Consider the following 27,520-nt stretch of genomic DNA (forward strand, 5'->3'; position numbering starts at 1 on the left):
TCTGGGACGCTCTCGAGTCCCTTCGAATCTCGGAGAGGGCTACGTCAAAGTGAAGAACTTTCTTGTATCTTGTTCAATATTGCCTTGGAAGGTGTGATTCGAAGAGCGAAGATCGACACGAGTGGCACGATCTTCCGAAAGTCCGTACAACTCTTTGGCTTTGGGAAAGCTGAAGCTAGGCTTATCGGACTGGCCATAAATGCTTCAAAAACAAAATACATGAGAGGAAAAGGCTCTAGAACCACCCATCGTACGGACAGCTAAAATCGGACGTCTACGATGAGCTGGGCATGTCATAAGGATGTCGGACGACAGCCCAGTGAAAATGGTTCTTGAATCTAATCCGACTGGTACAAGAAGAAGAGGAGCGCAGCGAGCAAGGTGGATCGATCAAGTGGAGGATGATCTCAGAAGCATCCGTGCCTTGAGTGGCTGGCGACGAGCAGCCATGGACCGAGTTATGTGGAGACGTATGCTTGATACAGCAAAGGACACCCCAGGCCTATAGCTGTTAGGTAAGGTAAGCATGTGAGACTTATTGATAATGGTTCCGTTTCTCTTCACGCCGGATCTTTGTATCGCACCTTCGAGCGCTATAATGAACAACAAATTTGAGAGCACGTCGCCCTCTATCGTGTCGCTTGATTACGATCCATCGAGCGTCGCACGAATCAGTCTAATTAGCTTTGCCGGGAAGCCATGTTCTGACATGATCTGCCACAATTCGTCAATTCGTTTCACTGAGTCGTACGTTGTTTTGTAATCTACAAACAGTTGATGAATACGCAAATTGCACTCCCGAACATCTGGTCCGTCGTTGAACGTCCTTCTCGAAAACCGCATTGGTATTCACCAACGAAAGATTCCGCCAACGGACGTCTGTCTACTGAACAGGACTCTAGAATGTACCTTGTAGGCAGTATTGAGTATGAAATCGAACACCGCATGCTGTGTGCTTCATTCGTAAATGCGGTGTTGTGTTTTCTTCGTCCATACCACTTGACTTCCGGCTTGAAATTTGTTATCATTCCATCCCTTATATCCATAACGAATCGAATATTCATCCGTGTCAAAATGGCTTAGTTCTACGGTAAAAGATAAACCTAAACTGGACAGTATTTTCTTTCATCATACGTAACATACAGACCATTTTCGGAAACGTCATTCCAATCTTTTCCGAACAACATTCCAGAGATGAATCATAAAACGACACTTCCGAAAACGGCCCTATTTCAAACTCAAGCAATTTGACTGTATCTTTATTTCCGGCTAGTACCTTCAATGGGTTCCGTACTGGATTGTATCGGATCGAGCATTTGTTTCCACTGACCCAAAAGCTCACACGATTCCATTTTCGGATACTGCAGTCATTTCGTCTATGTAATTTTTACGAATACTTCAATGTGATAGATAGATTGGAATAATCGTTCATTTCGCATCAACCGTACGACTCACTTTGAAAATTATATTCTGCTTCGCTTCTTCGGTTGTTTTGTGACCGCATTCTACTTCGAGTCCATTCTCGCTCAATATATTTTATCTTCTCTCTTAAATAAATTTTATTTATATATAGTGTAATTATTTCGTACATGGAGCGTTAACTAAATTCTACAAGCTACGCATACATCTGTCTATTTTGTATTTGTCCTGAAAGAGTTTTACTTGCGCCTATTGTAAGGGTTGTATACTTCTTATGTTCATTCTCTGAAGGAGTAAAGGAGAAAGCTTGTTTGTCTTAACTTGAGAATAACGCTAACTTTATTAAATTTCGAACTGGTTTACACGAGTGAATCGAAACGACCCTGACCCTATTCCTTCTCGATCAAAGATCAACTCAGCCTTCTCAGAAAACTTACGTGCTAATTAGATTGTGTTGTTGACTCGGTCATTTTCTGCTTTATTTGTGGCGGTGATTCTGTTTCTTCTTTTTTTTTTGTTTTCGTATTGCACATTAAGATTAGTAATTGTATGATCGATTGATTGCATCAACCAAATTTTCATTGGCAATTCGTGGGGTTTATCGAATGGAAATGTCATTAACATTTTTCACAACTTTTCAACGAGATTGGAATTGAAATAGTTTTTTTTTAGATTGTTCGATACAAAACCTGATTAGAGGATGAGTTCAGCGAAGACGAAATTTCTATTCTTCCTAAAAATGGATTTGTTCAAAATGGTTTTTTTTTGAGAACTTCACAAATAATTATGTATAAAATATATAAATATGCCTATTTATACTTCCACTGTATCGATTTGTTAGAATATAAAATACACTTTCTCTTCATCTCGTACCATATCTACAAAATTGTGCTGACTAAGCGAACCAAAAAACGAAAACGGGACGCAGAATGCAAGCTACTCAAAATGCAAAAGCATTAACACAATTGCTATCGCGAAACCGCAAACCTACAAGCCTATTCCGTTTGAAGTAAGGATGCCTAACTAGTTGTCAACGTCATGATTCTACACAGTTCCAGTTGGTTTAGCTAGTAAGGCCTTGTGCTTTGCTAATCTGCTGCTACTGTCGATGGGGTTGTTTGGGATCATGTCGCAATTGTGTGCACAGTTCTACTCTCTTCTCGGTGATTTTGTAGTTTTATAGCATTGTAGTCAAGTTTTGAACTAGTTTCACGAACAAGAAAAATACTAAACTTTCTTACTGGAAATAGTGTCAATTATAGCCATTGACGGAAGCGAGCTTTATTGGCAGAACTAAAGTGTAATCACAAGCAGGCCATGAGTTGCTTTGACGTTTTAAATCAAGTTCAATTTTCAATCTCTTGTCGGTCCAATCTCAGCACATTTCTTGAATGTTTTTTATTTCATGAAAAGTATGATCAGTGAGTTATACCACAATTCACGAGTTTATGTCAACCATGTATAGACACAGTATAACAATTGGATTATAAAACTAGCCAATAAGTTGTCCTGTTCGCATAGAAATAGAGGTCGGGAAACCATAGAAATAGAAATTGAAGTTCCGCATCGAAATGATGACTTTTATGTCGTTTTCGCTGGAGAAAACTGAAACCAACCCAGGGCATCAAACAAACAATTTTCACGAAAACTGTGCTGGTTTCGCACTTAGCAACGGGGGTTTGAGCAAATCTAAAATAAAAACCAGCTTCGGAACTGACTCGATTTTCAGTTCAACAACGTTAAAACTAGGTTCGAAACTAGCTTCAAACAAACGGTTTGACAGCAGTTTGGGTGAAAACTGGGTTAGGTTTGGCATCAAGCGAAAACGACATTAATATTTGTCAAAAGGAAAAGTATGGTGCTTGATGCATTTCATTCATGAATTTTTCATTTTCACAGCACATTTCCAACGACTGCAAGCAAATCGGACGTAAGAAAGGTAACTGTGGCGAAGATCGTACAAGAAAAAGCATGGCATGGTAAGTGGAGTGTTTTCTATTATTCAAATTAGCGAAGAATTTCGTCTGAAGACTCCAATTTGACGCCGCTTTGGACATCAACTTATACACTTCTATAGAAAGTTAGTTCATTTCCAATAGAACCAGTAACACTTTTACTAAACTTCTCGCTCAAACGCAACTTAAGGTATTGCCTCCTACTTTTCACTTGTGGAATAAAAAAACTTGTTACTTACATTTGGGCTGCTAATATTTTTTCCGGTTTTGCACTAAAATTCCTTACTTTTTCCAGGTGAAACCAAGTTCCCTACTCTTTCCCGGATTTCCTGATTTCCCCGGTCATCTACCACCCCGCGTTCGACGTATTTCAAATTCTATTGTACAGTGAAAACTATTCATCAACTAATGACAGATTTGCCTAAGCTGCACAATTATAAAAAATTTTTGTTGAGAATCCTATAATATAAAACTTCTACAAATCATCAACCAGGTTTGAACGTTGGAAGAGAACTGTCACACAATTCGCAACATGCTACTTAACTATGAAATGATGAGAACTCGAGCTGACTATCTTCTCTCTAGTGTCTCTTGCAGGAAGAGGCTATGCCTTCGACGGAATTTCATATAATCTGGACCCATTTTGTTCGTTTCTGTTTGTATCTTATTTGTTGTTATTTGGCATTAGTGTGTTAGTGTGCTGTTCGGTAGAAACCTATTGAATTGATTTTTTTTTGATTCTGTTCTCAAAACATCTCACAAATCATACAATTCTAAATTTAGCAAAATCGAAATCTTTCGTAGTTTTTTTTCGTAATCCGATACTTTTTTGAATGGTTTTTACATACATGCTTTCTACAGATACACTACATACAGTTTCTGGTAGTTGACGACGGGATCGTTGTTAATAAGTTTACGTCTTAATTGATTACTAGATTCGTTTTTCGCGCATGTTTTACTTTGGACTTCAAAGTTATTCCTTTCGTTTTCTTTTTCTCACGGGAGGTTCGTTTGTGCTTTATGCTAGAGCTTCAAAGTTTTTCTACGCTTCATCCGTTTTAGACAAAATTCCTAGAAGATCATCAGACTTCACATACTCAGAAAAAAAGGAAAATACGCAAACGTCTTTTTTTACGAATGTAGAGATGCACTTGAGAGTGACTTTGAAAAAGGGCGAATGATTTTTTTGTATGCATTTTTCTTCTATCACGGTATCTCGGAAAGTGTTAACTGTAAAAAAATTGATTCAAAAAAGTTCTACACGCTTACCGGTGACTACTGAGTTGCATCAAAATATGTTCTAACGAAAATTGGATATACATTGGAAACATTCGTCGCACATATGTCAACTTCTTCTTTATACAACTACTCAATTATTGAGTAGATATGGTTTTCGTATAATTGAGTAGATGCTACCCACGTTTACGAAAACCATACCTCCTCAAATATTGATTATCTGCACAAAAAAAAAGTTGATCGATGTGCGACGAATGTCACTCAAAGTCAATGACGCTTTCAGCAAACATCGTATCAATCGTTTTAATAAGATTCTACTCAATTTTAGGTAAACCAACCAATTTTAGGTTGTGCAACAAGTAAGCGTGTAGGAAATCGATTGAACAACAGACTGGGACAAAATTTTGTTTTCAGCTTCACCACAGAAAACAGATAACAGATATACAGGCTCACATATCAACTGTGTGTTAAATTTTACTCAAACAGCGTGGCGAACACTTGCAGATGTCACCACGATCGACACTATTTTGGGTGCAGCATTCACATCGCGACATTATTTAGGTGCTACTTTCACTTAACGCTGAATTTTTGTTTTGCTGTTTAAAAGTTTATCTTTAATTTATTCCGATCGAATTCGTGTGTGATTTATGCGGCTTGGAGATAAAGTTATCTTCTGTTCTTAGGGAAATCAAGTCAGAAGTGTTCCTATAGTTGCAGTTGGAATAAAAAAAATCTACATGTTCCATAGGAGGATGCAGGAGAATTTGAACCGGTTTTGAACAAAAATGAAAATCCCCTTAAATTCCACTATGAAGAATTTTAACGTTTCTTTTAGTAGCCATTTGGAGGTTTTTAGTGTGAGAGCTGTAACTGAAGAAATAATTTCTCTCATTTCATTGCCAGGTTTGTAAACTTTTGGTAAACCAAAATTGCAATCTTTCAGAGTTTTTTCAACTCGTTTAAGAATGTCTGGTTCTTTATTTTCTATTAGGGCCGTTCTTAATTTTATGGATTATTTGAACATCGTAATCTTCTTTGTCCAAAATAACCACTTTATTACCAAAATCCGAATGGAAGGTTTTAGAGGTCTGTCTTCAGAATGGTTTGGAACGTAAATTTTCGAATTTTGTATAAAGAAGCCATTTTCGTTCGGATTCGCACTCTTCTGCAAATTTGACTTTACTCAGGAAAGTTGAAAAACCAAGGGAGTATTTTTTGGATAATTTCATTCTAAAGTTTTCACGTTCAGAATGCTATATAGTTTCTTAATTTCTTCTTTTAAAATATCATTTAGAATGTTGCTACGAATGTTTTCAAAAACAGAATTCAATCGAAATCTACATTTTATCTATAAAGCAATATCCTTAGATATTCCAGCAATTTTCTCCTCATCTTTTAAAACAATTTTTTTTCGAAATCGGTTTAATTTCATTCCACTAACCGCACAAACCCCAAACATCTGGAGAAACGGAACGTAGTGGAATGTTTTGAAAGCTAGTTACGAACAGTCGAGGTGGTAGTAATTTACAAGGGATTTAGAAAAAAATTGTTCAAGCCAGTATATCTGTTATTGTTGTATCCGGAAACTCTCGGATTGAGCGATTCTAGCTGTTGCTTTATTGGAAGTCAGTCAAAAAATGAATTAAAGTAGGATTCGTGTCAGTTGTTATATGATCGTAGGTTGCTATGATCCAACTACCTTCAAGGTTTCATCATACAGTAGGGCTTGAACCGAACTGGAAGATGACCTTCCTCTAGAATTGGTGTTGTCGATTGTAAAGGTTCTGATTCCTTATCTTCTGATACCTTCATATTCTAAAGAATAATTTGTCAGGATAGTTTCATTAGATTCATCCTACAGGAACATTGGGAATTTTTGAAGCCGTTAATCCGAAACCATAGAAAAAACCCGAAAATAATGTTGGGTTATCTACTGTACTGGGTTCAGGAAATCGAGTGTTGAGTTGGTTTGCATGTGACCGTATCAGACGATGTTGATCCTTAAGAGATTGTCATCCGTGCTAAAGTTCTTTTTTACGATACGGTATGTATTGGTCTGCGAACATAAATTTAGCGGGAGCTTTCAAATCAGCGTAGTAGGAATAGAGCGGTAAACATTCAGGAAGACGCGCAGTACTTCTTCGAGTGATTTTCCGTAGGCTTCTCTTCATAGCATCCACGAGTCTTTCGGCTAAACCGTTGGACTGCGGATAGTACGAAACAATACGAATATGACGTATTTCTTGATCTGTACAGAATGCTTTAAATTGGTTGTTTGAAAATTGAATTCCATTGTCGGAGATTATTATTTCTGGATTGCCGAATGCTGCGAAGGTTTGAATCAGTGGTGGTGATTTTAGTTGTCGTCGATTTTGTTGGATGTACTTCAAGCTACTTAGAGAAGGGATGAACTATTACTATAGAGATAGACTCAACCTGTCTAATCGATATGTATGCTGGACCAGGGTTTGGCAGGAATCGGTAAAGATTCCAATGTCTTCTTTGTAGGCCTTGGCCGCCAATAAACATTTCGTGCAGCGGTTGACGTAACCTTCAATGTCGTTGTTACTTTAATGCGTACCATTTCGGAATCCTTCGTGAGAACATCTCAGGAACAATGACTCTGTGGCCAAACATTACACAACCGTCGATTAGGCTGAGAGATTCTCGTCTGTTGTAATATAGTTGAGCTGCAGTGGAGATTCTTGGAGCAGGAGAGCCATCCGTTACGAATGTGCTTGATAATAGTTAAAAGTTGACATTTGTTGATGTTGCTTCCTGCAATGTTACAAATTTTATGTGGCGTCGCGTCAGAAAGAATACTTAATAAGTCTTGCTCTGAAGTGAGCGCTGCGATAACCTATTCATCTTTCGATTGGTTGGATTCGGTGCTAGGCTGCATCTCAAGTGCCCAGCGTTGCAGTTTGTTTGCCTTCTTTGGAACCAAAAATAGACAGTAGTGGCTTGTGGTAGCTTAGCAGAGTGAAATGACGTCCTACCAAAAATTTGTTACTGCATAGACTAACGCGAGAGCTCCTTTCTTAGGTTGTCCGTAGTTCCGCTCTGCGGATGCGAGCGTTCTTGAAGCACGTTGAACAGCCTTAATCTTTCCATCGGGAATGGTGGAAAATGACTGCACCTATCCCACTATTTAATACGCGTCTGCTGCTACGATGGATGATAGCTTAAAATCGTAGTGAGGTAGTAGCAAATTCGACGGAAGCGCTGTCTTGAATTCATTAAAGGCGCGTTGGTATTCTGGAGTCCATCGCCATTTTGCTTCCTTCTTCAGCAGCTGGTTACCATCGCATGACGTAACTCGTACATGGTGAGAACGAATCTGTCATAGAATTTGATCGCTCCTAGGTACGGCCGTAATTCAGAAACGTTGGTCGGGGCAGGAAGAGGAAGAGTAATGCTCTTCAACTTCTCGGGATTAGGACGAATGCCTTCTTTGATTATGGTACTTCTGTTTTGACGTGAAATCCATACTCCTTCAACCGTTAGAACAATAAATTGAATGGTGCTAGATGCGACTTCAAGTTTTTTGAGAATCATAACAGAGCGGACACCAAAAATATCTCAAACATCTGAAACATTCCATCCACCAAACGTTGGAAAGCGCCTGGAGCGGACTTTACTCCTGCGATTAAACTAATACAGACAACGATGCGTGTTGATGATAAGTAGCTTCTTGGTACTATCATCAACTTCGAATCAATGTATATACGCATCGGGGACAAATCAATGATGCTGAACACTGTACTGCCGCCATTGAGTTGAACGAAAATTTCTTCAGGAGTTGGAAGCGGATCCCATCGAGTAGTCCGCACAAATGCGAACCCGTCCGTTTGGCTTACGTACCGCCACAATATGAGCAGCCCCATCCGGAGAAGTCGACAGACTGGATTATACCAGACGTTTCCAACCGTGTTTGTTCGGCATCCACCAATGGAATGGTATTGAAGGAATTGAATTGGTCGCTTGGTTGGTCTTTTCTGCAATGTCCCAAGGAATCGTTTCAAATTTACGAATTCGCTGTTCGACCGATTATGTTTTTACTTGGTAGACCGAATTGATGGGAACTGAGGACAACTTGAAAAGTTCGATCCAGTCGATATCGAGGATATATTTCTTGTTTCAGTGTTACCGTTGATGGTGACGTCGCAATGAAACTTAAGAAAAAAACCTGTTTTAATCCACCTAGTGGTGTAATGATGCCTTTCTCATATCAATCATACTATCATATATAATACTGTGGTATTCTTCAAAATAATTCTCTGCGATTCTTGAAAGAATAACCGAAATCGGTTTGTTTGGCCGTCTACTGATAAAAACAATCAATTGGAAAAGATTTGAGGTCGATTTAGAATTTTTTAAAAATTTTTCCCCATTTTCAGTGATGGTATACAATTTTTAACACACTTCACCCTATATTTCCGGATCCGGAAGTAGGATCCGCATGAAATTCAGGAATTACGCATGGGACCACAGGACCTTTCATTTGAATCTAAGTTTGTGAAAATCGGTCGCGCCATCTATGAGAAAAATTAGAACACATATTTTCTTTTTTTTTGCACATTTTACCCCATAACTCCCGAACCGGAAGTCGGATCCAAATAATATTCAGGAGTTTTTTATGGCACCTCAAGACATTTCATTTGAACCTAAGTTTGTGAAAATCGGTTCAGCCATCTCCGAGAAAAGTTAGTGCAAAAAAACGTTACATACACACATACGCACATACACACACACATACACACATACACACACACACACACACACACACACACACACACACACACACACACACACACACACACACACACACACACACACACACACACACACACACACACACACACACACACACACACACACACACACACACACACACACACACACACACACACACACACAGACATTTTGCGTACTCGACGAACTGAGTCGAATGGTATATGACACTCGGCCCTCCGGGCCTCGGTTCAAAAGACGGTTTTCACAGTGATTCATAACCTTTCTATATGAGAAAGGCAAAACGGCTTTCCCGATGCGTTCATGACTTGAATCGTTGGTTCTACGCCGTTAACGATTGTAGTTACGTACTTTCGCTTTCGATAGCCTTGCTTGAATGTTGAGCAATGTGGTTCCCGATAAAGATTCTTTGGGATTTGGCTTCCCCAAATTTTCTTCGTCTGTTCGATAACTTCTTCTCTTCGCCAGAAGAAACTGATTTTGACATGGAAATTGATTTTGACATGAAATTGATTTTGACCACTGTGGTTGCACTTTGCATAGCATTGGTGGTTCGAAAAAGGACAATCCCGAACGAAGTGCATTTGGTCGCATTGTCAACAAAGTTTGCGAGGTGTTTTATCTTCCGATTTTGAAGACTGCTGCTGATAAGAATTTCCCTTCTCCCGGACTGCGTGCGCAGTTGGTTTCGAGCTTAATTGGCGCTCGATCATGGATGTGTCCGCCTTGAGATTGTCGAGCCGTTGATAGTCGTCGATCAGATTATGAAGTGTAACAGGAGCTTCTGCTGTTTCAGCCGAAAGTAACCTTGGCTCATATGTCTGTGAAGCAGTGCGCTCTAAGGCCACAGACGACAAAACCGTGTCATGTTCTTTGAAATAGAAGTGCACGGTTTTCCTTCCCTCCGTAGCTGATAATGTCTTCTTGCTTTTGATTTCACTGGTAGCGCTTATTGAAGACAGACGTTTGCGATCCGACAACCTTCCTGATGATTTCGACGGTATCAGTAAAGTTGATATTAGGCTTTGGCAGAATGTAATTGGTATACCTTATAGACTCTAAAATTCAGTGCATATGTCATTTTCGTAGGAAATTTAATGAGGAAGAATACTTTCGAATACCACAAAACAATCCGACATTTGTACATAAAATTATTAAAGATAAACCGACACAAGATCCGAACAGTGGCTCATTCCTTAATATATCAAGCACCACTGCTGCTAGTGATATAACGGTTGATCTGAGTTATTTGATGTCTTCACGAAAGTTACTCAGCTTAGTATGAAGACTGTTTTGTCGTGAATACGTCTTACTTTACTATGGGGCGCCTGTTCAAAATTTACCTGAATATCTCTAATTGCATCTAACGTATCAACATAATTTTTGCTACATGCCTTCGAAAATATGATCCTCAATTTATGATACCATTTTCAGTTGAATGACATTTATCACAAATAGTTCAAAATTAAAGTTTTCTAAAATGTTTGCTATTAACTAGTATCAAACAAGAAAACTCATGGCGCCTTTCTCGTACCTGGATAGGTATAAATGTTATAAAAGCAGGAAGTAAAGCAAGTGCATAATTTCGGTAGGTTCAGGTGCAGTTCCAGTTCCAGAATTAAGAATTCAGTTCAGTCTTGAATCAATTACGGGATATTTGCAGAGCCAGTTTCTCTTCAAAGAAGACCGATGGCGTCATCCTGCTGCTGGTCGTTTGCATTGAAGCAAAATACAACGAAAGGTTGGTCAACGATAGGGAACATTATGTAAAAACAGCCATTTCAATGGCTTCAAATGTTATCTAAAGAACTATAAAGATTGCTTCTTTGCAAATCGGAGATGAAAACCATCAGTATAGTGCAAATCTAAGTATGAGATAACCACAAATAGCTAAAAATTCAAGTTTTCTAGAACATTTGAATTGAGAAAAGGTGAAAATTTGATGCTTCATTCAATCTAACCAACGTAGCTTTGCCTCTTCCAGTTCAGACCAGAATCCAGATCCAGAATCGAATTCTAGAGTTCAATTTGGAAATCCAGATCTTAAATTCAGTACCTCGTCCTGGTTCAGAACCGAGTTCCAAATTGCTGGAAGTTAAACCAAATTTGAGAACTTGATTCTAAGTCAGTTACCCATAATTGGTCATTCGTCGGGGAAGAATTTGATTCTAAGTCAGTATTTTGGAACCGAAATCTAAAACTGAGATCAGAATCTTGATTCAAAACCTGGACTCTGGAACTTAATTTGAGTAAAAATTCAGGATTGGGATCTAAATCTCTAGTCTAAAAATCTGGGATCTGAATTTTGAAACAGATTTTTATAACTGGAATTGAGATTCAGACAAAAATTTAGTTCCAAAATTCCTGTCCAGATTTTTAGACTTGAAATTCGGAAACTGCGTTCTGAACCTGAAGCTCTGGAACTGCACACCGAAATTCAGGACCAGAATTGAGATCCAAATCGCAGTTGTATTTCCAAAATTTTGTTCTAAAATGAATGTTCCAGAAACCAGTTTCAGAATTCAGCTTTAGAATGCAGGTCTAGATTTGAGATAATAAATTCATTTCCACAATTCTAAAAGTGTGACTGAATTCAGGGACTAGATTCTGAAGATTTTTGAACTAAATTCCGCATCTGGATTAAAGAACTCAGTCTTGAAGCTGAATTTTGGATCCGATTTTGAAAACTGAATTCTGGACCGGTCTTCTGTAACTATAATTCAAAATTCAGCTCCGAAACAGTATCCTGGTCTCGAGTTCTGTTTCAAAATTCAGTTTCAAAACACAGGTTCAGTGATCAGTTCCTCAATCCAGATTCCCAATTCAGTTCTAGAACTCAAATGCAAAATTCAGTTCTCGAGTTCAGGTTCAGAACTCAGTTCCAGAATCTAGCATCTAAATTGAGAATTTAGTTTCAGAATTCAGTGCTAGCATTTGGCTAGAAAATTCGGTGCTAGAATTCTAGGTACAAAATTCAGATTCAATTACATCAAAGAAGCTGAATCATTGCGTTTTCCGTCAAGACGTCAGATTAGACATTGCGCTTCGGTGCAATTAGGAAAAGTGTTTCGCAAATCTACGTCTGATTAGCGGTTCAATTTGAACTGCTCAGCACTGACGAGCCTAAGACGAAACGTAAATAAATGTTGAATCATTCATTTTTTTCGTATTCATGTCATCCAGTTATGTCTCTGACACAACCCACTCGTTGTTTAAGTGGCAAGCCATGTTTTGAAGCTTACTGTAATTTTTTCTAGAGTGTTCATTCGATTTCTTAGAACTACTTAGTTTGACACTATTCTCTACCAATAGCAGTCTCCGAATTACAACAATTTGAAGAGTTTCCATAGCAAACTGCTTACCCCCTTTTATAAAATCAGTACTGAGTCAAATTGGTCTCTCCATCCGTGCAAAACAAACAAACGGTTTGTCATACTGAAAATGTGTGCAAAGTTTCATTCAATTCTGATCAAGTCGATCCTGATTTTGACACGTTTTTTCTACTGTTAATTTTTGAGATTGCTCAATAGTTTATTCACGTCATATGAGTACTCTAAATCTGTAAAAATTAATCCACGCGAATGTAAGACGAACTAATATTTGAAAGGTGAGGAGTTAATAGAATGTATTGATTATAGTCTGACCTCTCTTCGTTTGCTGATTATTTTCAATGTCTCTAGCACAAAGCAGCAAATCAACCTCCGTAGTATTTAGAAATACCGAACTCTACCGTGTTCTCATTACCGTTCTTGGCATCTTGCAAAATTCACTTGTGGCTTTCCCGAAACGGCGGATGCGAAGAAAGACCGTGCTTGTTGAACCTTTCGTTTCACTTACTATGGTAGTTTTTGATTTCGATTTTTACAATAGTTGGTTGGAGTTTTTTCTGTTAGCAACTAAATATATTTGCTGATCTATTTTCAGTTTACAAAACGTCCTGTTTTCCTACTCGATGAATGCTATTGGATGTAAATTGTTCTGCTCACAATCCTGTCAGTTTAGAATGATTTACTTTTTTTGTTTTACCTGTCTTCTACTCTATACACTTACATCCTAGACTGAATTTGCTCCGGAATCGGCTGCCCACGTCATAACAAACATAAAAACATAAATGACTCATGATTCATACACCCTAAACATAAACTAATCTGTACAATTAAATAAATTCCTCGTTGAACATAAAATAAAACAACTCTACTGCGACTGGTCGCGCGTCCCTTCTAGTGTCCGCTCCAATGCTGGACGTCATCGTCGATAAACTCTACGTGGGTAAAGGGAAAGTGACCTACCTTGCCGCGCAGTTCACCCTCCCACTGGCCGTTGATGTTGGTTTTGATGACTTTAATCACATCGCCGACGCTCAGCTTGAGGGCCGTCTCGTCGTACGCATTCGGTACCCGTTCCTGTTTCACCCGGGCCAACGCTGGCAGCTGTCGGTTCAGATTTGATTTGAAGATGTTGGAGTTTTCCGAATGATGCAATCCCACAACCGGTGGCCCATGGTGCAGCGAATTGGGTCCTCCTGCACCACCCGCATTCGGTGGTCGATCGATAATGTTGTCCTCATAGCGGGTAACGTACGGAACCGGTATCTGTCCCGTCTGTCCCCGGCTGTTACGCGCTGTCCACCACTGCTCCTCGTCCTTGCTGACGATATCCAATATCTCACCTTTCTTGAAGGGTAAATCGTCTGGATCGCTTCCTTCGAAATCAAACTTTCCTATCACTTTTTCGTACCGTCGGTTGGCCGGTCGTCTCAGAGGAGTCGTGTCCAGATAGTGCAGTTTGTAGAAGGTCAGCAAATCCGGCAGATCGGAAAACGTTTGATCACCGATCCGAAACATAAAACAATCATCGGCGGCTGGAATCTTGTTGATGATGTAGTGACTAACTTTGGAATCTTCCCGAACGCAAAGCACGTAATCTCCCGCTATGGTGGTGCTGTCACGAACCAGAAATACTCCGCTTTCGCGTTCACTCATCAACAGGTCCGTGGCGTCTTGGCGGGACATCGGACCGAAGTACCAGGCAGCCCGGTTGTACACATCAAAGGTTGACATTTCTAGCCACCTTTGTTTCCGGAATGGTTTTTTTTAATCTTACAAAAAACGATGACAGACACTGAAAACAAACAGCTCAATGTTAATCGGAGGGTCAAGACTAACGGCATCATCATTCATACTTACAGAATAAACCAGAACTAGAGAACAATCTCACTGCAATTACGGATTACGGATCAATAATCTTCGAGTTCAAGTAACCTGAAAAAAGTGGAAAAAATTGTTAGACACGTTTATCACAAAACAATGAAAGTGAGCCAACAAATTCCCTTCTTTGTGCGTCATAATTTAGCCTACCACTTTTGGGACGTTTTCTCTCAATGGAGGAAGCATTTCAATTAAGGCATTACCCACATTTCAAACGTCAATGCAAACGGCGACGTCGTTGCAGCAACCGCTGCTAGATTAGTGCCACTAAAGTGTGATCTACAAAAGTCACGCTTTTCACTGTACCTAAACATATCTCGTGTGTGTGTCAGCAGCAGCAGCAGCATCAGCAGCAAAAGGAGAGCAAAAAGCTATCCTCTTGTATGATGATAAAAGCGTAAAATGCAATCGTCACACATTTTCACTATAGGCTCTGACCCTTCTTCCGGAAAGCCCCGCACTAGTCGTGCTTAACCATAGTGTCGTCGCCTCACTCGCCAGCAGCCCCAGAACCATTCATACGAAGTAGATACGTGCTTGGGCTGCAGCATGTTCGATACATAAGTACAGAGACTACCTCCAATCAGTCTGTTTGCCTACCTCATCTCGACCGTGCCGTGTAGGTAATTCAAACCAAATATCGAATACATCGGAAGATTGTTTAAAAACCTGTTTTAATCCATCTAGTGGTGTTTTGATGCCTTTCTCATATCAATCATACTATCATATATAATACGGTGGTATTCTTTAAAATAATTTTATTCGATTCTTGAAAGAATAAGCGAAATCGGTTTGTTTGACCGTCTACTGATAAAAACTATCAATTGGAGAAGATTTGAGGTCGATTTTGAAAACTTTTGACGATTTTTCGCCCTTTTCAGTGATGGTATACAATTTTTAACACACTTCACCTTATATTTCCGGATCCGGAACCTAAGTTTGTGAAAATCGGCCGCACCATCTATGAGAAAAGTTAGAACACATATTTTCATTTTTTTGCACATTTTATCCCATAACTCCGGAACCGGAAGTCGGATTCAAATAATATTCAGGAATTTTGTATGAAACCACAGAACCTTTCATTTGCATCTAAGTTTGTGGAAATCGGCCTCGGTTCAAAAGTCGGTTTTCACAGTGATTGCATAACCTTTCTATATGAGAAAGGCAAAAAGTACTTAATCCACCTATCAGTGAGATGATACATTTTTGGCATTAAAAATGCCTTACTCTTCACTATACGGGGCCGGGGGTCAATTAAAAGTTTCAAAAATAACCGCGTAACATTTTTTCGTCATAATTTTGAACGTTAATAACTTAGTCATTTATTGATATAATTTAACAACCACATGGAATGCAACATGCTTACCAGCGTGGAAGGTCCACTACAACCCTGTTACATGATGTTGTGTACAACATTGAAAAAGCTTTCTCACAAAAGCAATCTTGCTTGGGAGTTTTTCTAGATATTGAAGGTGCCTTTCATAACGTGTCTTTCAATTCAATTCTGGAAGCAGCCCGTGGTCATGGCATACCTTCAAGTATCACAAATGGGATACACGCAATGCTTAGCAATCGACTTCTTTGTTCATCGCTTCGGCAAGCAGAGATTAGGAAGCTGAGTGTCTGTGGGTGTCCTCAAGGTGGTGTACTATCCCCACTTTTATGGAACCTAGTCGCTGATGGTTTGTTAAGGAAACTTAATAACCTTGGATTTCCGACTTATGGTTTTGCCGACGATTATCATATATTGATGACCGGTATAAGCATTAACACTCTCTTTGATTTAATGCAACAAGCCCTGCGATCTGTTGAACAATGGTGTTGTCAGGTTGGATTGTCTGTAAATCCGGGCAAACATCAATGGTGCTTTTCACTAATCACAGGAGCTCGTCCGTTACAGTTCTTCGGTTCAGAGGTCACTGTGGTCGATCAAGTTAAATACGTCGGGGTTATTCTTGACTCAAAACTGAATTGGTCTGCTCACATTGACTTCAGGATTAAGAGAGCTTGTATGGCTTTCGGCCAATGCAGACGAGCTTTTGGAAAATCATGGGGACTCAAACCCAGATATATTCATTGGATCTACACAACTATTGTTAGACCAATTTTAGCATATGGATGTCTTGTATGGTGGCAGAAAGGAGAAGTCGCGACAGTTCAGTCAAAGCTAAATCATCTCCAAAGGATGGTCCTAATGGCGATGACAGGAGCATTCACGACAACTCCTACTGCTGCTCTAGAGGCGCTACTGTGCATTAAACCACTACATGTGTTCCTAAAACAAGAAGCATTGTCTTGTGCATACCGTCTTAGGGTTACAGGGCTTTGGAACAGTAACCCATTAGATTATGCTACCAGCCACACTCGCTTGTGGTCTCAAATGGTTACGTGGGATGAGTATTTACTCGCTCCTAGTGACCTAACTCTCACATGCAGTTTTCCTTTCAAAACATTCAATGTGAGCTATCCTCTTCGTGAGGAATGGTTGTCTGGTTGTCTGGAACGACAACTTGATGAACACACAGTTTGTTATACGGACGGTTCTCTGTTGAATGGTCATGCTGGTGCTGGTGTCTACTGTCGTGAAATGAGGCTGGAACAGTCTCATTCACTTGGTAGATACTGTACTGTGTTCCAAGCAGAAATCTACGCAATTCTGTGTGGAGTACAATCGGCACTTCAGCAGAGGATCTGTGGTAAACGTATTTATTTTTGTTCCGACAGTCAGGCAGCCTTAAAAGCACTCAGTTCGAATGACTCACGGTCGAATCTAGTGATCGCATGTCGAACTCAAATTGAAGACCTCAGCATTTCAAATGCTGTTTACTTCTTATGGGTACCCGGCCATTCTGGTATTACTGGAAATGAATGGGCTGATGAGTTGGCTAGAGCTGGTGCAACGAATGATTTCGTTGGTCCTGAACCAGCTTTACCACTTTCAACTAGTTGGATAAAGCACAAGATTCGTTCTTGGGCTGCATCCAAACATGCCAGCTACTGGCGCAGCTTGCAAACTTGCGCTCAGACAAAAGCATTTCTACCAGATTTAAATCTGAAAATGTCAAAGTGTCTACTGCGTTTCTCCAAGCATCATTGCAGTATTCTGGTCAGAGCTCTGACTGGACATTGTAAACTCAATTATCACATGGCTACTATTCAACGTGCTGAGTATTATTCGTGTGATTTGTGTGAATGCGATTATGGTACTTCATATCATCTGATATGTAACTGTCCCGCATTGACGCAGCTACGTATCCGGGTTTTTGGTTCTCCATACATGGTTGAGTCTGTGTATGCGGAGCTAAAATTGAAGGATATTCTCTCGTTTCTTACCCAATGTGGTAAGGAGCTATAGTCAGAAGGATTCATCGTTCTTCCTGGAGTGAATGAATCCCTTCTGTATTTACCTTAAATAGGGTTTAGCAGATTGTTTGGCATCTTTTAGGGGGTGCCGAATTTACTTCTGCTCGTACATACTGCGAATCGTTCTGCATTCTTCCGGGAGTGCAGAATGGTGTCGCTTTTGTAAGATCTTCAAATCCTCTCGGGGGTTGGAGGTTTTATTAACAGCGGACTGTTCGGGACCTCGTAGAGGTTCAGAATTTACTTCTGCTTCCACTAAATGTGATCCTCAGCAGATTGTTCGGCATCCCTTAGGGGTGCAGAATTTACTTCTGCTTTTATGTGTTTTTGTGTCGTCAATTTTTCCCATCCTCCTAGTCCAACCCTTACCATTTCCTTTCAATCCTTCCCTCTTATATATCGGGAAAATGATGCTAAAAACAAATTGATGGCAAGGCACAAATCTCCAAATATCAAGGGGAACGTGCCATTTGAGCCAATTTGTTCTGATTCCTGATTCCTGAATTGGTCTGCTCACATTGACTTCAGGATTAAGAGAGCTTGAATGGCTTTCGGCCAATGCAGACGAGCTTTTGGAAAATCATGGGGACTCAAACCCAGATATATTCATTGGATCTACACAACTATTGTTAGACCAATTTTAGCATATGGATGTCTTGTATGGTGGCAGAAAGGAGAAGTCGCGACAGTTCAGTCAAAGCTAAATCATCTCCAAAGGATGGTCCTAATGGCGATGACAGGAGCATTCACGACAACTCCTACTGCTGCTCTAGAGGCGCTACTGTGCATTAAACCACTACATGTGTTCCTAAAACAAGAAGCATTATCTTGTGCATATCGTCTTAAGGTTACAGGGCTTTGGAACAGTAACCCATTAGATTATGCTACCAGCCACACTCGCTTGTGGTCTCAAATGGTTACGTGGGATGAGTATTTACTCGCTCCTAGTGACCTAACTCTCACATGCAGTTTTCCTTTCAAAACATTCAATGTGAGCTATCCTTTTCGTGAGGAACGGTTCTCTGGTTGTCTGGAACGACAACTTGATGAACACATAGTTTGTCATACGGACGGTTCTCTGTTGAATGGTCGTGCTGGTGCTGGTGTTTACTGTCTATCAGTCTCATTCACTTGGTAGATACTGTACTTATTCCAAGCAGAAACTTACGCGATCTTGTGTGAGATAGCTTAAATCTGAAAATGTCAAAGTGTCTACTGCATTTCTCCAAGCATCATTGCAGTATTCTGGTCAGAACTCTGACTGGACATTGCCAACTCAATTATCACATGGCTACTATTCAACGTGCTGAGTATTATTCGTGTGATTTGTGTGAATGCGATTATGGTACTTCATATCATCTGATATGTAACTGCCCCGCATTGACGCAGCTACGTATCCGGGTTTTTGGTTCTCCATACATGGTTGATTCTGTGTATGCGGAGCTAAAATTAAAGGATATTCTCTCGTTTCTCACCCAATGTGGTAAGGAGCTATAGTCAGAAGGGTTCATCGTTCTTCCTGGAGTGAATGAATCCTTTCTGTATTCACCTTAAATAGGGTTTAGCAGATTGTTTGGCATCCTTTAGGGGGTACCGAATTTACTTCTGCTCGTACATACTGCGAGTCGTTCTGCATTCTTCCGGGAGTGCAGAATGGTGTCGCTTTTGTAAGATCTCTAAATCCTTTCGGGGGTTGGAGGTTTTATTAACAGCAGACTGTTCGGGACCTCGTAGAGGTTCAGAATTTACTTCTGCTTCCACTAAATGTGATCCTCAGCAGATTGTTCAGCATCCCTTAGGGGTGCAGAATTTACTTCTGCTTTTATGTGTTTTTGTGTCGTCAATTTTTCCCATCCTCCTACTCCAACATGTATGGCAACGTCGTTTCAGTATTTCAATAGCATACTATTGAAAAAAATGGTTAGAATTGACCTATGTTTCCATTCACCAATCCCAGCAGACCAAATTGACGTCATTCTCTTGTTCGGCATAGGAGGCTTTGCGTCATCCATAAAAACACCGCATCATTCTGCACTTGTATCTCTGTGATTTATTGATAAATTTCCCTCATTTAACTTGATTCGAAAAAGTTTAAAAATGTTTTAATTTGTCAACGGGTAGTTAGCATACTGAAATCTCCATTTACAAACAAAAAACACGGTGGCGCGCAAGTAAATTCAGTATAAAGTTGTGTTATGACGATAATCATAGATAATTCTTCTACGAACAACAAGGAAAACGAAACGAAGACGGACACCAACAACAATACAACCGATGAGGCAATGGATGACGAGACGAGCCACGAACAAAGTGCCCCTCAACCCTCGCAGGAGGGAAGTGGAAGCTCTTCTCCTCCTAGAAAAAGAGTGACAACGAGATCCACTTCAAAAAATGCATTATTTAAAAAATCGGCTAATTCGGCCACGTAAAGCTTGTACGCAAATAGGCCTGAATAAAAATACCTTTTAAATAAAAAAAAAGTATGGGTGTGTAATGTCAGAGACATAACTGGACGTCGTGAATACGAATAAAACTGACACGATTTCTTTACACTTTCGAATTCGAATTGATAGTTGATCGTTTGTGTAAATTGCGAAACTTTCCCCCCTTTTCACTACTAAAATTTTCAACGATTTTTGACGTCGATTATCTCATTTCGGATTTGCATATTTCATTGAAAGAAACTATCAAGATGCTGTATAGGATTCATTTCTGCCTTTTAGAAGGACCAAATGGTGAAATTCTCTACGATATTTAGCACAGTTCGAAACATTTTTCTCGAACGATTTTCGCACAGCGAAAAGTGCACGAAGCAAATCAAATTATTTTGGATTTTCACTAAACTGATGATTTCTACCTTCGATTTGCAAAGAAGTAATCCTAATAGCGTTTGAGGTTTTCAACCGCGCAGAAGGGGCGCTCTCTGATGCCGCTGTTTGAATGCGTCTTTTCGCCCCGATGTCTGCTTTCATCCAACGCCGAAGAAGAAATGATCGATTTTCGACCACGGTTCCCCTTTTATAACGTTCAGTTGAAGATATGTGCCTGACTAACTCAAAACCATCGTCCTTGAGCGAAAAACTCAAGCAAAAGTAAAAAGTTTTCCGGGTTGTTTTCAAATTATGAGAAAACTTAATTTTCGAATTGTTTGTGGTTATCTCACACTGTTCAAAATATTATCCTAAATTCCTGATCATATTTTTGATGAAATAGTGAAAGAATTATGTTGTTGCCATTAATACAAGTCGAGATATTCACGATTAAGTTCTGCCCATTCTTCCATATGGCTAATTTTGAAAAGGCTCCCCATAGTAAAGTAAGTCGTATTCACGACAAAAAAATAGATAATTCTTTTCCTTTAAATGTATCTAAATACAAAGAACCAGTGTTGGTGATTGCCGAAAATTTGACAGAAGCTGCTATATTGCTATCTATATTGTATACAACATTTTCAATCCGACAGAAGATGCTACAAGAACTCGAGTCTCTCAATACATGAACCGCGAGAGAATTTTTCTACATTTCTTCGCTCCACTTCATACTCTGAGTATTTCACAGCCCATGAAAAAATATACAGTCTGATAATGATCGTTGCTGTGTGGAATTTCCCAAGAGAGGATCGCAAGTTAACAATTATCGCAGAAAATCGAATCGATGGTTCATCTTGATGTTTCTCATACTAGGTTGTAATATTTCAAAACCCTTATGTGGAGCATTCACATATATTTTCATAGACACAACTTATACAAAGGTTATATGCACATAGTTAGAATAAGCGGCAATAGTAAAATGATTCTACCGCAATTATCCACTGCCCATACAGAATCGGATCGCGAGACGAGAATAAGTGACCGTTTGTTGCTTCCGAGAGAATCCCCACAGCAGCGTGCTAACCTTTGATTCTCAGAAATGTCATCGAGAGAAATTCACTCTCGCACTGGTGTCTCTTCTATGTTAAATGAGCCATGCCGGGTGTTTGTTGTTGCGATGTTTTCCATTTCTCTTTGATGGCACTAATTGAATCGTGTGAAGAGTGAAGATTGAACGTTCTTTGATACGATAAAAGCCATCCTTGCAAAGAACTATCTCTCAGCATAATCCCTCAGACCCTATTATTAAACCAAACAATAATCGTGTAACCTAATTTAATAGTTAGAAATTGATTGAATCGTATAAAGCATAATATTTTGATCTAGTCTTGCTTCCAAGAATCTTATAGAAGGGATCCAGACTAAGTGTAGCAAAAATCAAGTGAATCACGTTCAAAATGAGAATGGCAGAACACTCGGCCTCTGCTTCTCGAGCCAATCCGATTGTGCACCCAGAATTATCGCACCTTTCCTCTAGTGAAATTCGTTCGGGCAGCTCTTAATGTTCCCATATCGAGCCAGTCTTTGAATTTAATCAATATCGACATCGACGCTGTACTAACGGCAATCGTAAAACTTAAACCTTCACACTCGGCTGGACCCGACGGTATCCCGGCAGTTGTCTTGAAAAGATGTTCAAGTGCAATAGTAACTCCCTTATGCCAACTGTTTCAACTATCACTCACGACCGGAGTCTTTCCCGTTATGTGGAAATCTTCCTACATGCTTCCAGTTCACAAAAAAGGAGACAAAAAGAACATTGACAATTATCGTGAAATTACTGCCCTAAGCAGCAATTGTTCGAATTAGTAGTTCTTAAGCAAATTTTCGACCACTGTGAACAATACATCGCGGAAACTCAGCACGGATTCATGCCGAAACGCTCCACTGCTACTAATCTCTTATCTTTCACGACGTACATAATGGATGCTATGTCTAATGGCTTCCAAACGGATGCTATTTACACGGATCTCTCCGCAGCTTTTGTTAAAATAAATCACGCTATCACGATCGCCAAACTGGTCAGACTGGGTTTCGGTTCTAGTATTCTTCGATGGATGCAATCCTATCTCTACAATCGACGGCTGGCGGTTAAAATCAATGACAGTCTATCACAGGAGTTCTTTGCCTTTTCCGGAATACCTCAAGGAAGCCATATCGGTCCACTGTTTTTCCTCCTTTATTTCAACGATGTAAATTACTCACTGGAAGGCCCACGACTATCTTTTGCTGATGACTTAAAGTTATACCAAATAATCAAGAGTGCAGAGGATGCTTCATACCTTCAGGGATGACAACTGATCATTTTTAAAAGATGGTGCGAGATCAACCGTACTACTTGAAACATTAGCAAATGCTCTATTATCACGTTCACTCGTAAAAAAGACCCTTTGCGGTTTGATTTTTGCCTCCATGATGCAGCGATTGAAAGAGTCACTTGTGTCGAGGATCTTGGAGTTTATCTAGACCAGGGGTTCTCAAACTATTTTGGATCATGGACCCCTTTACTAATATTAACTTAGGCCTCAGACCCCCATCAACAAATTCCTTTAGGAATTCAATTTCTTGCTTTTTTATATTAATGTACAACACTTACGAATTTCTGCGGATGTTCAAATAAACACAACTTAAATAAATAAACATAAGCATAAATATTTCAAATAGTAACTTATTTCAAACAATAGGGGGTCGATTTCTAGACCTCGTCGACCCCCATAGTCAGTTTTCGTTTACGTCGACCCCCGCAAAAAGGATATCGACCCCAAGGGGTCTATATCGACCACTTTGGGAACCCCTGATCTAGACGAACAAATGAATTACAAGCAGCATATTGGTTACATAGTTACGAAGGTTTCTCGTTGCTTGGGATTTGTTATTAGAACTGCTAAGCGCTTCACACTTGTTCGCTCAACACTGCTCACTTGTTCGCTCAACACTCGAATACTGCTCGGTGATATGGAACCCTCACTATGTTAACACTTCGTAACGCGATTCACATGTAACACATGTAACACTTCGTAACACCTATAACTTACTAAATAGTAACGCATGTAACACCTCGTAACGCCTGTCTCACAAAAAAGTAACGCTTGTAACGCTTCGTAATGACTATATCATACAAAAAAGTAACGCCTATAACTAACAAAAAAGTAACGCATGTAACGCTTCGTAACGCCTATCACTCACAAGAAAATAACACATGTAACGCTTCATAATGCCTATAATTTATTAAACCGTAACACATGTAACGCTTCGTAACGCCTATAACTAACAAAAAAGTAACACCTAAAACTTACAAAAGAGCGACGTATATAATAATCCTTAAAAGTAACGCCTCGTAACTCTTTTACCGCAAGAATCTATCCCGTATAACGGTTTTTAACATTCATGATTTCCTCCAAATAACTCAAGATTTGTAACCCTCAATTTAAGATAATTATCGTATGCAACAGTTTCTAGTTTCTTTAGCTTAACGTAACGTTTCCAATCTCATAATATCGAGTGAAACGCTCCGTCAAATGGAACATTTTCCCCATATTGGGGACGGGTATAGCGTGATGAGTAAGTCGATGCCTTTCACGGCTGGGTTCGATTCCCAACCTCGCTCATAACGTCAGAAAAACAGACCTTAAAATTAAAACCTCTATAATCGGAACAAAAAAAATCCATGGTACCTGTACTCATGCGTTGACTCAGATAGGCCTCAAAAACGTTGTTACGAATATTGCCTCAAAAACTAAACTACTATTTTTATTATTGTCATTTATTTTACCCTGGTTTCATACACCAGTTGATGTGATTTTGATTTTGTTCTGCTTCGTAGGGCCTGCCGCTGCGTGCTTTATCGGCAGTGGAGTTTTGATCATCACGTAGCTCTCAAAACTTCTATCTCACGATGTAATCTACAGGATCAACAGCCCCACAACATTCCTCCAACTTTATTTTCGTTTCTTTTTCTGATTTCGGGAGCTTGTTTTCGATGAGAATACTTGAATATTACCTTTTAAGCCAATTTCATTGCAACTTTTGGTAGCAGATTCCAAAAACCACCTATTGAATAGATAATACCAAAGCGGCTCCAGTATACGGTAAGTAATCTTCTTCTTCAACTGATATGCTACAAGCATATTTACCATATATTTAAAAAGTCCTTATCCATACTCAAACATATGCTTAATCTGCACTAGTAAAAGGTCATTCAGAAGCTCTGAGAGCTCGCTTCCAGCTTTTATGAACCGATTGAAACCAAGATGAATTGTTTGTTTTCTTTTCAACTTGTCACCCTTCCTACAGGGATGGGTGTCGTCATTTCAAGGAATGGAAAAATCTCAACGTAGCACCAAATCACACCGCAAGTTTTATAGGAAAGAGAATCTCCATTCGAGGGCAACAACTTACCGGATTCGATTTCTATGCGTCGTCCTATAATCTCAGGGCAGTTCAATGAAAGACGACGAGCGACGACAAAAGTTAATACTAAGCACTCCCTGTTACGCCATCGGAAATGCCTCGAAAGCTACCGGTGCGACACTTGCCGTTGCTTCCTGATCCGCTCGGGGGCAACGCAACTCATGCAACAGGAATCGCGTACCACAACCTGCCGCTGGACAAACTCACCCCGATTAGTTGACCACAAACACCGTTCCGAAGGCCGAAATATTAATCAATTTAAGCGGTCGAACAACACTACACAGTAATAAGACGAAAGCACTGAACTTGGCGTATTTTTATGCTTTTGACAGTTTGACAGTTTAAACTCCCTGTCATTTTCTCCAAGAGCAATGTTTTGCGTTATGGAGAGCAAAAAAGCTCTTACCAAGCGCAGTGAAATAGAAGGTACACTGAAAAAAAATCATGCTCGAATTGCAAGAAATTCGATTATTCCTGAGATAACAAATATAGCTCAGAAAACAGATATCTAGCGTTTTTTATAACGTCCAATAAGCAATCCATCAACATTCACTTTGAAGGGTAATTTCGAATGACTCGGCACTACCTGAGAGTAAGTCATAAGAGTAAACGGCAGAGAAAAGTTTTCTCTTTCGTCTGGTGTTAAATTTAATACTCTGTCATAGCTCGCTTGCAATTTCTTTCGAAAGTGGATGTTGACAGGTGGCTTATTAGCCGTTCTCAAAAAAAAAACGCTTGATATATACATACTCACATATCAACTGTGTTTAAAATTTGCTCATTCAGCCTGGCGAACACTTGCAGATGTCAACCCAGAAAAGATTATTTTTGTTTTATTCCCGTCAAATTCGCGTGTGATGAATTATACGGCATGGGGATCAAGTTATCTTCTGCACCTAGGGAAATCGTGTGAACAATATGAACACTTTTTTGTTGCAGTTCGAATATTTCTATAACAGGATGGATAATTTTGTTATCGTTATGTTAAGTTATTTAATGCAGGAGCGTACTGGAACATTTTGGAAGTTCGTGGCGAATTGTCGAGTAGGTGGCAATAGTGTTTTCAGCGTATTGGCTTTTCGAACAGCTCACTTACAACCAGTGATGCCATTTTTCCCTCAGGTCAAATCCGTAGATTGTGTTTCAAGTGTACCCGCTTGTGAGGAATTCTGGCAACCGTCAGAAGGCTGGCTGCATTCCGGCTGCTGTCAAAATTGTCCATGCGAAATTGCGTCTCTATCTCGCCGTACGTGTCTTGTTTATTTCTCTCGTCATTCTCTTTTCTTTTTTTATTATTCGATATTCGCCAATCCCGCATGTATATACAAAAAACGAATCTTGAGACGAGGTAAATGAAATTGAAATATGGGTATGTTTGGCAGGAGAAAGCAATGTTATTGGCAATATAATTTTCTATAATAAGTATATATGAATGGTAATAACTTATTGCCTTTCATATGTACTTTTTAATGAAAAAATAAAACCAACCCACATTATCGAAATGACAGAATGCGCAATGAATTCTTATTCGACTGCATGATCAGTGCTCAATTTGTTCAGTGCTAGAATTTTCGCCTGAATTGGCTGCTCGATCAACCCGATTGACAGTGACATTATAAATGTCATTGAATATTCGCTTATTTTATGAATGTGTTAGTGTAAAATTTAGGCGACTTAAGCTATTTCACTACACTCCAGCTAGAGGAATGGATGATGCTGACTAAGGTAGGCCGTTTTATCACAGATAACAGATATACAGGCTCACATATGAACTGTGTGTAAAATTTGCTCAATCAGCATGGCGAACACTTGTAAATGTCACCAAGATCGACACGAGGTGTCACCGCTATTTCGGTGCCACTCTTACTTAAGACACAACTTTGGGTGCAACCAAAGACATCATATTAACAAGATATCCAGCTCTCACATTTCCCGAACAAATCATTGGCAACATCCTTTTTTGCGAGCATGGTGCCCTCAGGTGAGTCCGCATTGAATCTCTTGCATATAAGTAGAGGAGAGAACTGTCAAACTCGTACGCACCAAAATAGCAGCACTGCGCACCCATACAATTGACATGATATGTTGAATGTGATGCCGTGCGATGGCGTTGCTGAACTGAAGATTGATTTCTCTCCAAGCTGACAGGGTCTGGGTGCAACATTCACTTCTCGCTAGATTTTTGTTTTGCTGTTGGTTAAAATGACAAGTTTATTTTTGTTTTATTCCGATCGGATTCTCGAGTGATTTATGCGACATGGTAATAAAATTGTCTTTAACACTTAGGGAAATCGTGTGATAAGTG

The 27,520-nt window shown here is 39.6% G+C and overlaps 1 protein-coding gene across 2 annotated transcripts; it reads right to left on the minus strand.

Moving 5' to 3' along the window:
* Nucleotides 1-1,230: 1,230 nt before the first annotated feature.
* On the minus strand, nucleotides 1,231-25,541 carry LOC131432049 (adapter molecule Crk). 2 transcript variants are annotated; one of them, XM_058598091.1, is made up of 3 exons: nucleotides 25,204-25,541; nucleotides 14,552-14,626; nucleotides 1,231-14,486 (listed from the first exon to the last, which is right to left on the minus strand). In XM_058598091.1, exon 3 carries the CDS (start codon nucleotides 14,423-14,425, stop codon nucleotides 13,586-13,588), a length of 840 nt encoding a protein of 279 aa, XP_058454074.1. In that variant the 5' UTR covers nucleotides 14,426-14,486; nucleotides 14,552-14,626; nucleotides 25,204-25,541; the 3' UTR covers nucleotides 1,231-13,585. The 2 variants fall into 2 exon arrangements, with proteins under 2 accessions (XP_058454074.1, XP_058454075.1); XM_058598092.1 differs by lacking the exon at nucleotides 25,204-25,541 and adding an exon at nucleotides 14,723-14,825.
* Between the last annotated feature and the right edge of the window lie 1,979 nt (nucleotides 25,542-27,520).

This window comes from Malaya genurostris, chromosome 2, assembly GCF_030247185.1.
Source record: "Malaya genurostris strain Urasoe2022 chromosome 2, Malgen_1.1, whole genome shotgun sequence".
In the NCBI taxonomy this organism is placed as follows: domain Eukaryota; kingdom Metazoa; phylum Arthropoda; class Insecta; order Diptera; family Culicidae; genus Malaya; species Malaya genurostris.

Coding starts and splice junctions, on each gene's coding strand:
- LOC131432049 (XM_058598091.1), bottom strand. CDS start 14,425: ATGTCAACCTTTGATGTGTACAACCGGGCTGCCTGGTACTTCGGTCCG.